The sequence below is a fragment of the Peromyscus leucopus genome, chromosome 18, assembly GCF_004664715.2.
Source record: "Peromyscus leucopus breed LL Stock chromosome 18, UCI_PerLeu_2.1, whole genome shotgun sequence".
Classification (NCBI taxonomy): Eukaryota; Metazoa; Chordata; class Mammalia; order Rodentia; family Cricetidae; genus Peromyscus; species Peromyscus leucopus.
In genome coordinates, this window is record NC_051078.1 from 34,699,955 (window position 1) to 34,716,397 (window position 16,443).

At 47.0% G+C, this 16,443-nt stretch overlaps 1 protein-coding gene across 1 annotated transcript in view; it reads left to right on the forward strand.

Annotated features, from left to right (window-relative positions):
- The window catches only part of Plxnc1 (plexin C1), a 152,525-nt gene that overhangs the window by 95,872 nt on the left and 40,210 nt on the right, over positions 1–16,443 (forward strand). Inside the window, 9 exon segments of the mRNA XM_028855702.2 lie at positions 3,890–4,093; positions 4,284–4,469; positions 6,567–6,669; positions 9,654–9,755; positions 10,052–10,155; positions 12,927–12,965; positions 13,530–13,654; positions 14,706–14,790; positions 14,792–14,905. Coding sequence (XP_028711535.1) covers positions 3,890–4,093; positions 4,284–4,469; positions 6,567–6,669; positions 9,654–9,755; positions 10,052–10,155; positions 12,927–12,965; positions 13,530–13,654; positions 14,706–14,790; positions 14,792–14,905 — 1,062 coding nt within the window.

Sequence of the window (16,443 nt, forward strand, 5' to 3'; positions counted from 1 at the left end):
GAACACATTCGGCTGTGTGGTGGCCCTTGACCTGAGGCGCAGCCTGAGGCAGTAGACATGGAGACGTGGTCTCTTTCCCAAAGCATGTCCCGTGTATCAAGTACCCACTGTAAGCCAAACATTTTGCTGGCTGCAAGAACAAAGGGTACGTGGGCTACTGCCCCCTCCCCCACCTTGCTGAAGGAAGATGGCAGACCTGGACTGAAACTGGAGGAGCAGAGCAGGTGCTGGGGAGTGAGTGCCAGGTCCTCTGATTCCGTCAAGACCAGAAACCCCATGAGTCCCAGAAGGCGTGACGTGTTTCCTTCCCACTGAAAGTATGAGTGGATGGAGTTGAGACAGCAAAGAGAATATTATGGGCAGAGTCAGACAGGCAGGCAGGGAAGCAGGGGAGTGACTGCAGACACAGGAGACAGGTTCCTCACCTATCAGGCACTAGGGGAGTCCAGCCTCTCGATAGTCTCCTCCCAGGGTCCAGGAAGAATCTACAACCAGCTGATAATTAATCTTTAATGAGAAGAAATGAATCTATGTACACGAAACTCCTTAGTTCATACACTTTATTATTCTGTGATAGTTCTCTCTCTACACAGCTTCTATTCTGCTCTCATGTCTAGCTCCTTTCTTGCCTGATTTCTCTATATTTATCTATTGTCCCCTCTAGATTCTATCTTAATTCTTTCATCTAGTTCTGTCCCTTCTAGGTTCTCATCTATCTAGTTCTTTCCCCCATCAGCTCCTCTCCCGTCTCCTTCTCTCTCATCTGGCTCTTCCTCATCTTGTTCTTCCCCATCTGGCTCTTCCTCATCTTCCATCTCGTTCCTCTAGTCCTCTCTTTTAGCCCTTCAATCTAGTTCTTACCCATCTCAGTTTGTTCCTCTCAAGTTCTTACCCGTCTAGTTCTCCCATACTCTTTTCTCTTCTCTGTCCTCTGTGCCCTGGAAGTCCTGGTATATAAAGCCAGGCTTCCAGGGTCAAACGGAGGGGTGATAAGAATCACACTGAGAGGCAATAACCATTAATTATCATTTGCAACCCCAAAGGGAAGTGACCAATGGGGAAATGAATAACTAAAGGCTAAATTCAGGTAATATCTAAGAAGAGGCATCTTATGTGCTCAACTATAGTCTTAAACGTGATTGGTAGAAAGTGTTAAGAATCTATAAGTTGCTAGGTCAATGGGAGAAAATAAAACTGTCTTCTTTTTTCCTGTGGCTCCTATCTGTCCAAGCTATCTGCCATTTTTTCTGCAGGGTGGGGGAAAGTGTGCTCAGTCGCTAGGCAACCTGTGTACAGCTAGATGCCTCTGGTGATAGTTAAAGGGAGATCTGGAACTGGAGGTAAGGTTTGGGAAAGGAGGAAGTAAGGCTTAATTGGCACATCTGCCAGGCCTTCTCAAACAGGTAGCCCAGATGCTTAAGTCTGTTCTTAGAGAGTACAGAGGTATCTCTGATAAAGTACTTTCTTCCATCTGGAGATGGACCTGGCCGGATGCTGCTAATGATGATTACAGGGAGGCTTGAACTGGAGTTCTGGCTGAGCATAGCTGTCTGCGTAGAAGATTATCTAAATATTCCTAGAAGTGGTTAGTGGTTAGGAGTTAAAGGTCTATAAAGTTATTAAGGCTGTAAGAAAGGAGGGTCCGAGCTGAATTGTGTAAAGCTATTACTTAATGTCCACCTGACCTGGATGGTGTCTCCTTATGGAATTTACCTTAAATCAGGAGACTTGCATGTGGACTGTTATTACTGTTAGTCCTTGAGAGTGGCTAAGGGAGATAATCTGATTCCAGAGAAAGCCTTTCCTGAAGCTGTTCTCCAAATACCTGGAATGTGTATGTCCAGAGAGTGATCAGTCCACACTGTTAGCCCTTCTTAGGGAAAAGTCAATTGGGAAATCTATGAAGGCACACATGATTTTCATAACAGAATACAGCTGATATATAACAAGCCAAGTAACACCAAAAACTCCTTGGGATTTGGCTTCCTCTGGAGGAATTCCCTGATTCCTCCAGGTAGTGACTTTGCCATAACCAGCTGAGTTCTTATGATATATTCCTGCGGCCCGCAGCATTCACATTTGCTTTGTTGGAACCTAGAAGCTGCGTTGGGGCAGGTGATGCGGATGGCTGAGAACCACACAGGGGTGTGCTTGAGAGAATCATACTAAACACATCACTCTTATAGCTCCCCATTGCCCCGGCTCTGTAAGGCTTCTCGTCCTTGGCAAGAAAGTGATATGAGTATGGGTATCATTTTATCAGTGGTGCACGGGGTAGTTTGGAGAGGCTGCAACTCAGAGAGGATGTTCCTGCACATGTTCAGGCATGGCCGAGACATGTCCAAGTGTGGCTGAGACATCACCAGGCCCCCGTGGAGCTCTCCACTGGGCGGCTGTCTGCAGGGTGGGTCCAGTTGCCTGGTGATGGTGAGGCAAGTCTCTTCAACATGATTGTGGGGATAACGGTGTAGAAGAGCGAGCATAGAGGATGAAGAAAGGATGCTTAGAATCTGCCAGCATCCTCACTCCCAGGGGTCCAAGAAAATAGGACGACCAGAGAAGGGGGCTGAGAAGTTGTTCAAACCAGGGCTTGGCCCCCAGTACAGACAGGCGGGGTCTTAGGAGTAAGGAGCTAGGGTGACCCTGGTGCTGCTGGTCCTTCTTTTAGGAAGTTGGTAAACAGCCAGCACGTTGGTGTTGAGGCTGCTGAGGAAGTGGGGGCTCTTGTCCAGTGGCTTTTCGTCCTGTCACAGAAGGGCTAAGGCAGGGGAGAGGGCTGGAGTGTAGGAAAGCGTTGAGGTAAGGGATGGTGTACTTGTACCAGTGTGGCTACCTCTGCCGTCTATCCACCGGCCTTTGACTCTGAGGTTGGAGAAAAGAGAGAGAGAGAATGACTCTCCCACCTGACACGTTTCTTCGAGTGAGTGTCAGCCCCTTCTCCTTCCCCTTCCTCTTTGTCTCAAACCCAGGGCCTCAAGCTTACCAGGGAAGCCCTCTGCCACCAAGCCACACCCCAATGCACCTGCCAACCTCTCCTCACACTACCTTGCAAGGCTTCCCTGACTGTCACTCTGTACCCTTGAACATGGCGGTGTACTCACGGGTGTTCTTTGTCAATAAACCTGTTCATCAACTGGGCCAGGCTTTCTATGTCTGTTCCCGTTTCTATGCCCCCCCCCCTCAATTTCTGAAGGGACCTACTGTCCTCTGGCTTCTTTTCTGCTGCTCTTTTCTGTTATGCCTGAAAAGCTGCTTCCTCCTTGTGGTTAGGGACTTCTGCTGACAGGGAGTCCCTGCCAGAGCTTTCTCAGTTTAGGAGCCCTTGCTAACACTCTGCAGAGGCTCTCTGGACACGCGGTGTCTCAACCAGGGACAAGCAAGTTGGCAGCTGGCCTTGGCGCTCAATTCCCTGTCTAAAGTTTCCAGGACTCATCCACCTTCGTGCTTTGAGCCAAAGTGGGTCTCTTTGTCCATCCCATTTCTCTCTGGGAAGCCTCCACTCCCCCGTGACGTCACCCGACAGCTTTCCTGAATGCCAATAACACCAATGATGCTGTGTGTTGAGTACGCTAGCATGTGTGGAGCGATGTGTGTGTGTGTGTGTGTGTGTGTGTGTGTGTGTGTGTGTGTGTGTGTGTGTGCCTGTCGGACCCTAAGCGCTTCTGCAGATATGATCTCATTCACGGGAGCCCACATTTAATTGAGTGAATTTTTTTATCTCAGCCCATTTCATTTAGGGTTAATTTAGCCCTATGAGAGTCATAGTGTTGCTAGCCTAGTTTTATAGAGGGAAAAAGAGAAGTTCCCAGAGGTTTGGTCCCTCCTCAGGTCACTTAGCCGTTAGAACTGTGGTCCTCTGGTGCCTAACGGGCTCTCTCCTCCTCTCTAGGTCTCTGAATACTGCACGGCAACTTTCTGCAGGTTTTTAGCCCCCAATTTAAAGAGCTCCAAAGTGCGTACAAATGTTGCCGTGAAGCTGAGAGTCCAAGACACCTACTTGGACTGTGGGACCCTACAATACCTCGAGGACCCCAGATTTACAGGGTACCGAGTGGAATCTGAGATCGACACAGAACTGGAAGTGAAAATTCAAGTATGTTTTTTTTTTTTCTTTTTTTTTTTCTTTTTCCTGTGTGGGCTATTCCACGAGTGTGAGTTTCCATGAGTGTGAGTTTCCACGTGTGTGAGTTTCCACGAGTGTGAGTTTCTATGTGTGTGAGTTTCCACGAGTGTGAGTTTCCACATGTGCTCAGAGTCCCTCATCTTCATCCCATTCCTTGCAGAAAGAAAATGACAATTTCAACATTTCCAAGGATGACATTGATATCACTCTCTTCCATGGGGAAAATAAACAATTTAATTGCAGTTTTGAAAATATTACTCGAAACCAGGATCTCACAACCATCCTTTGCAAGATTAAAAGCATCAAGAATGCCAACAGCATCGCTACCTCCTCTAAGAAAGTTCGTGTAAGTCACCTGGAAGTCCCACCTGTTGTCTCTATCTCAGTCTTGGTAATTCCCTTCCTAGTCCCCGGGTTGGGATGGCATCTTTCATGGGTCTTTGGATTTTTCTCTTTATAGGAGATAAATAAATACTGCAAGCTCAAGCATAATCCTACCAGAATAGCAGGCAGATCCATCCATGTGCTTGTCTAAATGTCAAAGCCTTGAACACACCGTGGTCTATAATCCTAACGAGCCCTGATAGCTTTTGTGCTGGCTGGACCTTTAGACCGAAGCATCTGCAAGCAGCATCCCTGGACCCACTGATGCCTGGCCTGTCATTCTTCCTCTAAATGCAGAAGTGACATGTCTTAGCAGAAACCCAAAACAAAAGCCTCTTAGGCACAGGCAGGGTGGCACTAACCTCTGTCAGCAGCCAAATAACCTATGGTTTGTAAGTGGCTTCCTCCACCATGGTCTCCCTTTCCTACATGCAGGCCATTTCTTCCTAGATGTGACTGAGGACCCTCTCGGAAGGGAAACATACAGAGGGTTGTTTACTCTTTCCAGGGGAAAATGCTCTGTGAGACAGGAGCCGTGGCCCAGTGACCGAGTACTTGCCCATGGTGCGCAGGGCTCCAGGCTTAATTTCTAGCATTGCAAAGAGAAAAAAAAAGAACAACATTTTGCTTTGTGGTTAAAAAAATAATTAGATAAAAAACAAAGACCTTATCATAGTGGGAGGCAAAAATGAGTATGTGCTCATGTCCTACAGCTCTGTGGTCTTGGGTAAGGGATTTGACTTCCCTGACCCTCCGTCCGTCCCTCCCTCCGCTTATCATTCTGGTAAAAGAGGTAGTAGCCATTACAAAATCAGCAGCAACCAGCCCTACAGGGGGGCCCCACCTTCCATGCTAGTAGAGCACGGCACGCACTTACATCCTTCCGTTTGCAGCACAGCTCCCAAGTGCCTGCACTGGGATTCGAACCCAGCAGAGCAGAAAGCAGGCAGAAACAGCTGCCTCTCCGGAGTTTCCCAGTGAAAATGTGCAGTGAAGAGCCATCTTTGGGGAGGGCAATAAGTGGGGGAGAGGAAATTGGGCTAGCCTGTGCTGTCTTTACACCTGATCGTGGAAAAGTATACCTGTGAGGTGACATTGGAGTGGTAGCCTTAGGGAGGAGGAAGAGAAGGAGCCATGGACAGACTGGACAGAAGGACATACAGGATCCCAGGGTCCTGAGGCGGAAACCTGTCCCCTAGGTCTGATCCACACCCAGTGGGTCAGCATGGCTGGAGTGAGAGGGCATTCCCAGGAGGTTAGAGAGTTCAGAGGGAGGGCCAGAGATTATGAGGTCCTTTTAGGCATTGCCAGGGTCTTTGGTGTTGGATTCTGGGCAGCTGCTGGAGAGATAATGAGTACAGGGATGGAGCGAGCCGACACCCTATAGGATGGAGACCTTTGGTTCTTTACCACAGCCTGCCCATAGACCCTGTCAATATCCCACTTCAGAGAGGACAGAATGATGCAGGGTGCAGACGAACAACCCTACATGGAGGGAAATGCTAGACCACCAAGACCTAGTATCACCCCAGCCATTTTTCTTGGTGATTCCACGGGGCAGCCAGGGTTCCAAGGAGCTGCATATGCCTTAGCGCTTGTGTGTGCAACCATGGAGAAAGGACCCGGATGCAGAGTTTTTCCCTTTTCAAGCTTAATTTCCAACTTTTTCTTAATCCCTTACCCCAAAAAAGCAGAAAGTGGAAAGGGCCCTCGGGGATCAGCTGGTTAGCCTTGCCAAACTGATTTTTACGGAGAAAGTAGCGTTCAAAATTCCCCTGCCTGCAAACCCCACATGTGGGAGCAAGAGAGACGTGGAATTGCTCCTGTAGAAAAGAGCCAGGGGCCTCCTTCTGCCTCTGTGTTAGCCCACTTTCTGCACTGGTAAGCCTCAGGACAAAGAGAGCCAGAACTGGAAACTTACAGATCCAGCCTGGCACACCTACAGGATCCCAACCAGGCCACCGCTTCTGCGCCTTGGGGGAAGTTCTAGTGCCGGACAGTGTGCACGCCTATGGTGCTCAGCTCCACGGGGACTAATGGTGCCAATCTGTCCCATCAGGTCAAGCTGGGAAACCTGGAGCTCTACGTGGAACAGGAATCCGTCCCGTCCACGTGGTATTTTCTGATCGCTCTCCCCATCTTGCTGGCTATTGTCATTGTTGGTGAGTACTCACTTTCACGTAGTCCGAGAAGTTACTCCCCAAGGCTTCTCAGCGGGTCGGCAGGGCTTCAGCTTTTAGGAGCTTTTTGTTTTCATTAACTATTAATGGGTGAAAGCCCAACTCAAAACTTGGGGAAAGGACTAAAAGGCACACGTTGAGGCCTTTCTAACGACTTCTTAGGGTGTGTCATTAACAAAGAACTGGATTACAAGATGGTACCCTGTGTTTGAGAAATATCCAGTTGGCTCCCCAAGTCCTTGGGACCATTTTTTAAAAAACGAGTCCATTTGGGGACTCCCAGAACTTGGTCATCTCACCCTGCGTCCCTAGTCCACCAATCACCACCTCCTACCCACCCCATGTCCTGTTTTTCCTGGGAGAATCAGGTTTCACAAGTGTGTCTGTGTTACCCATTCCAACATGGCATGCTTTCTATGGACATGGAGGTATCATACTGACTACCACTGGATGAATCTGGCCTACCAATATGTTTTCCTGGGTCCTGTGGCAAGTTTTTTTTTTTTTTTAACTGAAGAAGTTGACGTTTAAAAATTAGGTAACTCACATTTTATAATTTTGTTGAAAACTGTGAAATGTCTAAACCATTGGCTCCCAGTTTGAATGAGCATCATCAGTTGTTAAGAGCTTTGCAGCTGCTATTCCTTGGAGACAATGTTTACACCCTGGGTTTTCACCATGACTCTACCACCTCCTAGGGTCTCCACCCATCTCTCGATTTCTGGTGCCTGCATGCATTTCATTTGCAATCTTCTTACCCTGTTTCTTCTCCCCCTTCTTTATCAAATGATACAGCATTTCGTGTCTGTTGACTAAGTATATATGGTGCCGTTCTGACACTGAGGAGCATGGAGGCAAAGGCCAGTGTCTCCTTGGATCTTCTCACCCCCTTGCTCACTCATTCGCTTCCAAATCTGTTTTCCTTTACTTTTTACTGAGCATTGGATATGATGTTGATGACTGGACCAGGCTCTGGATTAAGAAATGAACTAGAGGCTGGTGCTTTCCTTGGGCAATTCACACACCTATGAGGGAACATGTGCATGTGTGATTAACCGGTTCAGTGAAATGAATTTGCTTTTCAGAAATCCTATTTTGCCTTGTCAATGATTATTTCAGGTATTTTTTTTTATGCTCTTCCCCAAGTCGTCTACCTCTGTCATGTATCTGCGGTCTAAAATTTGGCTTGACATTTTAATAAAGTCCTGGCTGACGTAGGCTTCGATGAAGAAGATTGCTTGTACAGATGCTGAGCTCTGCTTCGAGCATCGCCTGCTGTCAACCATGCTCCGATCTCTCAGCCTCACCAGAGAGTTATGTCCACTTTGTGACTTCTAGAAATCCCTGGTCTCTTCCTGACTTTGCAGAGGTCATTTTCGACCTTTAAGGCAATTTGCAGAACCTCTCAAAAACCACCCCATTCTGACTCATCCCAGGGAGGCATGTGTCACCAGCAGCTATGGCAAGCGCACACTAAACACATGTAGCCTAAGCCAGCCACCAACAGAGCCAGGAAACCCACCCTGCTGTGTGGATGGACCAGCTCCCTTTTACAAGCTGAACCAGGGCTGCTTAAAGTAGCTTCCGGGAGAGTCACGGTCCCAAATGATATTCCCGGAAAAAGGGGTTCTCTGGCTGGGTGAGTTTGGGCTTCACTGAAACGCACAGTCCCGATTATAGTAAGCACTGTTGGGGTGCTGGGAAAGTCTAGAGAACATTCTATGGAGTTGTGTTGAACAAACACATTGTTTGTACTTGCTGGCAGCCCTCCCTTTGTGTGATGCTCCCTGATGAGTGATTTAAAAAGAAAATCAATCTCTCTCTCTCTCTCTCTCTCTCTCTCTCTCTCTCTCTCTCTCTCTCTCTCTCTCTGTGTGTGTGTGTGTGTGTGTGTGTGTGTGTAGGAGGTGTGCCCAAACACCATAGCACACACGTGGCTGGCAGAGGACAGCTCTGTAGTGCTGATGAGTTTCTTGTTTATCACAGCATGCAGCAGGGCGGCTGGCTTCTGGGGAGTCTCTGTCTCCCTCTTGCCGCGGGTGTCTCTGGGTTCTCAGACCCTCACACTGGCAAGGCAATCACGGCCCTGGTCCTTTCCCTAACCCCTTTCGTGTAATATCTGTTCAAAGACGAGATCCTTCTGGGGGGAGATACACGAGCTGGCAACTGTTAGTTCTCCGGGTCGATGTGGTTTTTTGATTTACCGCCTGTAATCTCTTGTAGTCTCAGCTCTTGTGGGTAGGGCAGGCACGCACAGGGATGCTAAGGGCTTTGTTCAGGGCCACACAGGTAGCAAATGAAATGACAGAGTGAGGCTGTAAACCCGAGCTCCAGGATTCGTCCCGTTGACTACCCGGATGGCAATGATGGGGGCCAGCAGCTGTGGGGGTTCCTGATGACTTGCCTTATATCACCCTCCTTGTTCAATGTAGGTTAGGCTCCTGTAGCCGGGATGGCCCTGTGGTCCCCTCCTACATTTCCGGCACTGCTTTATTTCTCCAGAGACGTTTAGAGATGTTGGGAAAAGAACGGAACGGCGTAAATGGCCAGTGGCTGTCGGGAACTTGGCTAGTTTCATTACTTTCCAGCCAGCTGGGATCTTTGGTTACAAGCAAAGGTTATTTGATTTCATTTTCACTTTAAGAGAAGTGAGTGGATTTTTTTTTTCTTTTCTGTTACATTTAATACCTTCCTCTTTAGGATGACCTTTTTATGGAAATGTCCCTTTAATAAAATCCAGCTCTTGTTTTTCCTTTTGTTTCTGTGGCATTGGAGGAGGAAGCAGGGCCTGGGACATGCTGGGCCAGTGCTCTGATGCCAAGCCAGACCCCCACCCCTAAAATAGAGTTTTTACTATTTTCTGTCTTCTCCTCTCGATTCTCTCTCCGTCTTTCTCCCCGTTTCTTTCCCTCCTAATCAATTCTGTGTTACTAGACCGATCTGACACAGCATCTCTGTCTCCTTAGTGGCTGTGGTGGTGACCAGGCACAAGTCCAAGGAGCTGAGCAGAAAACAGAGCCAACAGCTGGAGCTGCTGGAGAGCGAACTCCGGAAAGAGATCCGTGATGGTAGGTTCTGTCGTCGGTAGAAAAACCAGCCCTCTTCATTTTCGCTTTAATTTTTGCCCTGACGTGGAGAGTGCCACATAACGAGGGCGGTTCGTATCACAGAAGACGAGGGAGCAGCAGGCAACGGGCCTGGCTCTGTGTCTTACTTCAGCTCTGCTCTGGAGCCAACCGAGTAATTATCTATTGTTTCTTCTTTAATGAAAACCAAGGTCATCGTCTGTGTTAGACAAAACAGCAGAAGACCTCCTCCATTGTTTGTGGAGTTAAAATATTGCTCTCGGGACTCTGTGTTGCAGGCTTCGCCGAGCTGCAGATGGATAAATTGGATGTGGTTGATAGTTTTGGAACGGTGCCCTTCCTTGACTACAAACATTTCGCCCTGAGAACTTTCTTCCCTGAGGTAAAAGAGCATTGGTCATCATCCTCAGGTTGAGCCTTGAATAATAATGCAAGATCCCGCCTTCAGTTCAAGCGGAGCAGGGAAGAGGATAATTATTAATTGCATTGATTAGGGTAGAAAGCCCAGACAGGCCACTGGCCATTACTCTTTGCCTGGTAGCAAAAAAACCAGTAGGGGCCAAAGTTTAGAGTGATTTTTTTTTTTTTTGCTTTACTTTTTACTACCAGTTTCGAACTGGATTTGTTGCTGGGAAGTGAGCTAATTCATTTAAAAATCAATACATTGTGGGCTCACCAATTTGGTGTGTTTATCTGCCTGACTTGCGCTGCCGCCCGGAGATCAGTCACTATTATTTCTCAATTGGAAACAAATGCGGGACCAGCCAAAAAAGGCAGAAAGTAGACACACAGGGAATTTGAGTTGATGGCAGGCATTTTTAGCCACGGAGAGGTTTTATGGTCTCTTCTCCGGGCAGTTTTTCTTTAGCGGATCAGTGTGTAGCTTCCTCGCTTAATAGATATAGGTCTATGAACTGAGTTGGGAGTTGTTCTAGACCTTTGAGGAGCAGTGTACTGAGCCCTTTGGGTTGCGGGGTGGGGGGGCAGGGGTGTCTCACCTCTCTTCTGACACCTCCATTTTCTCACTCATTCCGTCCTCTTGCCTCCCAAGCCTTTGGCAAAGCACTCACTCATTCTGTCTCAACGCGCCCCCCCCCATGTCCTGATACCTCAGCCCTGCCATATTGCTCTGGTGACCCCAGAGAGAGAGACACCCCCATCTCCCATCCCTCACCCCCGGAACACATTAATCCCATGGACTATATCTAAATCCAGGGCTATCCGCAAAGTTAGAAATCCCTTCCAGCCATGGGAGGGGTTCCTATCACCTTGCCAGAAGCAGCTTGGCTCTGTTTGGCCAGACGCCTGGGAACATGGGCACATGCAGGAAGCAATTTCTAGTTCCTCTACAATTCTAGACACTATGATATATAATGTGCTGTCAGGAGGTTAGGACATTGTCACAAGATACCTGCCATATTTGGGGTGGTGGGGGGGCGCTAAGCCTTGGTGTTATAAATCAAGAAGACTACAAATAAGACCAGCTTTTTTACTTATTCTCCAAGATCACCGAGATGTGCTGGTTGCTGCCTCATCCATTTGCCGTACCTGGGGAAAGGAGGGAATTCAAGTCCCTGAGTCAGGGTGATGCTCAGGGCCTCTGAGAAGCTCCAATCACGAGTCCTAGTTCCCAGCCCTCTGAGATCCCCATTAAGAATTTAGAAGCAATAAAATAACGGAGATTTCCAGCATCAAGACGAGTACTGTGTGGGCTTCTACAGTTAATGATTGCCCTTGAGTGCTGAACAGCATAATCTGTGGCCTGGAAAAGAAATTCTCCTCTAAAGTCAGTAATCAAGGACAAGGCACAGTGATGAGCGTCCAGGAACATGGTTGCGAGTTGAGTGTCTCAAAAGGAAAAGAAAACCTCGGCATAATGCGATGATGTTATTTTAGGGCAAGAGAAAAGTCGTCACAAGGAGCCGGACTGATTGACCTAACTCTGGGTTCAGTGTTAATCTTGAAAGGCAAATGGGAAGTGCTGAAGCTGGAAGTCAGGGGAGCCATTAGGAGAGAGGACCCAAGTAGAAAAATCACCAGGGAATTTTTTCAGAACTCTCTGAAGGAAGCCAAGTCAAAACTAAGCTTATAGTGATTGGGGGGGGGGGGCAGTTCCCTAAGATCAGGCCTCTTGATGAGCCCTCTAGGCAGCAGAGGAGGCCAGGTGTTTGCTGGCTCTGCTGATTGACAGGGAGCTACATGCTTGGGCCTGGAGCTTGGGTCTCCAGATAACTTGGTGATCGGTTCCTTCAGGACAGCAAAGGAAGAGGCAGCCCAGACAGTACTGGCCAATATCACAAAGGATGACCCTGAACTTCTGGTCTTCCTGTAGACAGACTAATTTTTGTTTTTCTGAAAAAATAGAAAAGATAGGGTAAACAGACTATCTAATCTCTTGGAAGAAGGACATTTGAATGAAAAGGGGAAAAGAACCCTGAGCCGGGAAGCCAGCTTACCGCTGCTTCCCAACAGAAGGTCAAGGACGAATTGTCGGGCCACAGGAGGGCTCAGAGGGGTAAAGACCCTTGCCACCAAGCTTGACAATGAGAGTCCCGTCTCCAGGACTCACACTGGAGAGAACTCATCCCTCATGAGTTGTAAACACGCACACAGTGGCATGCCCTCTCCCTCCCCTGTAAGTAACTGTAATTACAAAAAGCTGTTTCAACTGTGTGAGGGTTTTCCTTAGGGGTCAGCACTGTGGAAGCCTTGCCTTTAGGGGTCAGCACTGTGGAAGCCTTACCTTTAGGGGTCAGCACTGTGGAAGCCTTGCCTTTAGGGGTCAGCACTGTGGAAGCCTTACCCTTACAGGTCAGTTGCTTGAAGAGAAAGTCTGACATTTCCATAATCTCCCACCACCATTTCCTCGACTTTTGAGTTTGTTCTTTTTTTAAATGCAATGTAATCTACCAAAAAATGGGGCTGATGAATGCTGATGACTATTCTTAGAGGCGTCTAGAAGCCACTGATGTTTCTTGAGAGCGTAATAGTTATTTATTACATCTTGGAGGCGATGAGCACAAGCCCGAAGGCTCTTCAGATTAGCAAATAGCATCTCTGCTTTATTAAAATGGACTTGAGTATTGTAACAAAAAATACACTGTTCATTTCCTTTGGATGTTATGAATAATAAAAGTGTCTCCTTCCCCTCAGTCAGGTGGCTTCACACACATCTTCACTGAAGATATGCATGTAAGTCTCTAGGTTTTCATTTTTGGCTCAATGGCTGTGTGACTTTTAGTGCTAACATCATCATTGTCCTCATTATTATTACTTTGAATTTTTACTGTGGGGTTTTTGGGTCATGAATTCAATATTAAATCATTCATTATCTTGGAAAAGCCATTGTGGATCTACTTTTCCAACTTCCAACTTACTATACTAAGTTATATTATCTTATATACTATACTAAGTTATGTTATCTCATGTACTATACTAAGTTATAGTATCTTATGTGATATACTGTTATATTATCTCATGTATTATACTAAGTTATGTTATTTTATGTACTATACTGTTATATTATCTTATGTGATATACTAAGTTATATTATCTTATGTGCTATACTGTTATCGTATGTACTATACTAAGTTATATTATCTTATGTACTATACTAAGTTATCTAATGTACTATACTAAGTTATATTATCTTACATACTATACTGCTATATTATCTTACGTACTATACTAAGTTATATTACCTTATGTACCACACTGTTATATTCTTCTGTTGTTGTGTTTTTTTTTCCCTTCCAGAACAGAGATGCCAATGATAAGAATGAGAGTCTCACAGCCTTGGATGCCCTAATCTGTAATAAAAGCTTCCTAGTTACTGTCATCCACACCCTTGAGAAGCAGAAGAACTTCTCGGTAAAGGACAGGTACATGTTAATACTTTTGTGTTTTGATAAGCACTTAGCAGATACATTACAACCTGAACACCTGCCGGGTATGGTGACACATGCCTTTAATCCCAGCATGCTGAAAGCAGAGTCTGAGACCAGCCTGTGGTCCAGATCCTCTTGCCTCTGCCTCTCTGTGAGTTTGAGACCAGCCTGGTCTACATAACAAATTCCAGGCCAGCCGGGGCTGTGTGGAAAGACTATCTCAGAAGCAAACAAAAACCCAAGCTCCTTATTTTACCTTCCTTCTTGAAGGGCTGGTTATCAAGGGCACTGTGGATGCTGGACAGGTGCTTCCCACTGAGCTAATCTCTAGGTCTCAAGCTCCTTGTTCCCAAAGCACTGCCTGAAATTCAGCATGCACCTTCCCAGTGGTACTGACAGGGTGCTTAGCTGTCTGCAGCTCGGATCACACCAGCCCAACACCGATTCTATCTCGAAGGCGTGCATGCACGTGTGTGTGTGTGTGTGTGTGTGTGTGTGTGTGTGTGTACACACACACACACACACATACACACAGCACCCTGTAAAACCCTGAAAAAACCCCAACACCAAAAAAGAAGAAAGAAAATTCTTAGCCCAAAAAAGCAGAAGTGTTATTTTTAAATGTAAAAACACCGTAAATTTTGGGGAAAGAGACTCCCTTCTTGTCGCTAAAAACAGAGAAAATGTCCCGAAGTTGAAATTGATGTGTGTGTGTGGTTTGTTTATTGTTTTATGTACCCACCCGGCTGGCCTAGAACTCACTGTGTAACTGAGGATGATCTGGAATTGCTGGGCATTTACCACCACATCCCATATGTGTCCTACTAGGCATCAAAAGGTCCTTAGGCCTGGTGGGTAATTTTGTGACATAAGGACAGAATTGGTTGGAATCTGAACAACACACACACACACACACACACACACACACACACACACACACACACAACGGCTCCTCAGAAGACAGTCCCCTGTTGCCTGCAAGATTCCATGGAAACCAGCGCCGTCCAGCCGAGTCCGGGGCTGACGGCGGGCTGTTTTTGAACAGGTGTCTCTTCGCCTCCTTCCTGACCATTGCTCTGCAAACCAAGCTGGTCTACCTGACCAGCATCCTGGAGGTGCTGACCCGGGACTTTGATGGAACAGTGTAGCAATATGCAGCCCAAACTCATGCTGAGGCGCACGGAGTCTGTGGTGGAGAAGCTGCTCACAAACTGGATGTCCGTCTGCCTCTCTGGTTTCCTGCGGGTAAGTGCCAGGGGCGGACCGCAGTGTCAGAGGTAAGACAATAGGCAGTTATTTTTAGCACATGCTGGTGTCTTTGTGGATCTAAGTCCAGAGTGCTCCCTGGTGTCAGCATTTGAGTGAACTTGATCTTGGGCCTTCCGGGTTGAATGGAAAATTTTCTTAAAAAATTGGGTTTTTTGTTTTGTTTGTTTGTTCTGGTAATGGTCCCTGTACGTGTAATTCATTTAGGAATCGCTCAGGTAAGATTTTTAAATGTGAGCTCCTCTTCTTACCTTTGACATTGACATTCCTGGTCCTGCTAGCCCATTCTGAGACCAGGGAACGTTTCAGATGCTGATGAGCATGGACCGTTCTTGGGGCCTCTAAATCATGCTTGAAATACTCATTACTCACCTCTACGCTGACAGCTAATGATGGTCCCTTCTTCCCAGGCATCCAGCATGAAAGCAAATCCCCAATGAGCCTTCTGTCCTCGGAGTTCACTTTCTTGAAGTGACTATGGAATGTGGTTGAATTTAATTGCATCTTGAAATCTTTCTGAATGCGAACTCTCTCTGGTTTCCATGGTTAACAGAGTGGGCCTTGGAGCCCAGGGCTGGGTCTGGTGCTCAGACAGCTGCCTCCCTTACTTAGCACGTTACCTGTGGAACTGACAGGATGAATATTGTCGGGCTCTTTTAAGCACAGACGAGAAAGTATATGCCGTTGCTCAGTGCTAAGTAAGAACCCCGTAAATATTGGCTATTATTATAAAATATTAAAATGAAAATGAGGGTGTTCTCTTGAACTTGGTCTCTATTCAACTCTCTGAGGTCCTGGTGTAGAAGGTTTTTGTCCACCTTTAATTTCACCGGCCATCCAGATTCCAGCAAAAAAAAAAAAAAAACGGCATCATTGTGTGTTTGCAGCTAGTTTAGGAATCTAATTAAATTCTGAAGAAGACACACTGTTATGCCACAGGTTTTAACAGGGCTGCTCAAGTTGAGATCCACAAGCAGCACTTTAAATCAGACTGTGCCTAGCTTAATGTTTAATGCAATCTTACGAGGAGATGCACAACATTTTTTTCTTTAAAAAAAAAAAAAATTCACCGACTCCCCCCACCCCCATTCCCAAGGCAATGGCCGTTTATTAAGATTAATGCAATCTGCCTCCTTTTCTGTTTACTCGGTATACATCATCTGCTCTGGGGAGGTGTCAAGTGGTTATTTCTGGGGTGACCTGCTTTCGAGTCTCACTGTGGTAGGGTGGGCCCCGGCGGCTGCTGAGTACAGGTGGCCGACCCTCTTACTATGTCCCCGATTCCTAGTCCCTCAGCTGGCCCCGCTAAGTCAAAAGCCCTGGGCTGGTATCCACTGATGTCTCTGAAAACTCCTTCAGGGAATCCCTGTGGCTGATGTAGACAATCCCCCCGAGGCAGCAGAAAGCACTGGCCCTGGAGGGTTTTTGTTGAAATCCGAAAGCTTGCTATCTGCCGCTGTTCCCCAGCCACCCTCCTAGTTGCCTGAATCCCCGCGGTGAGTGTGCTCACGGTGGGC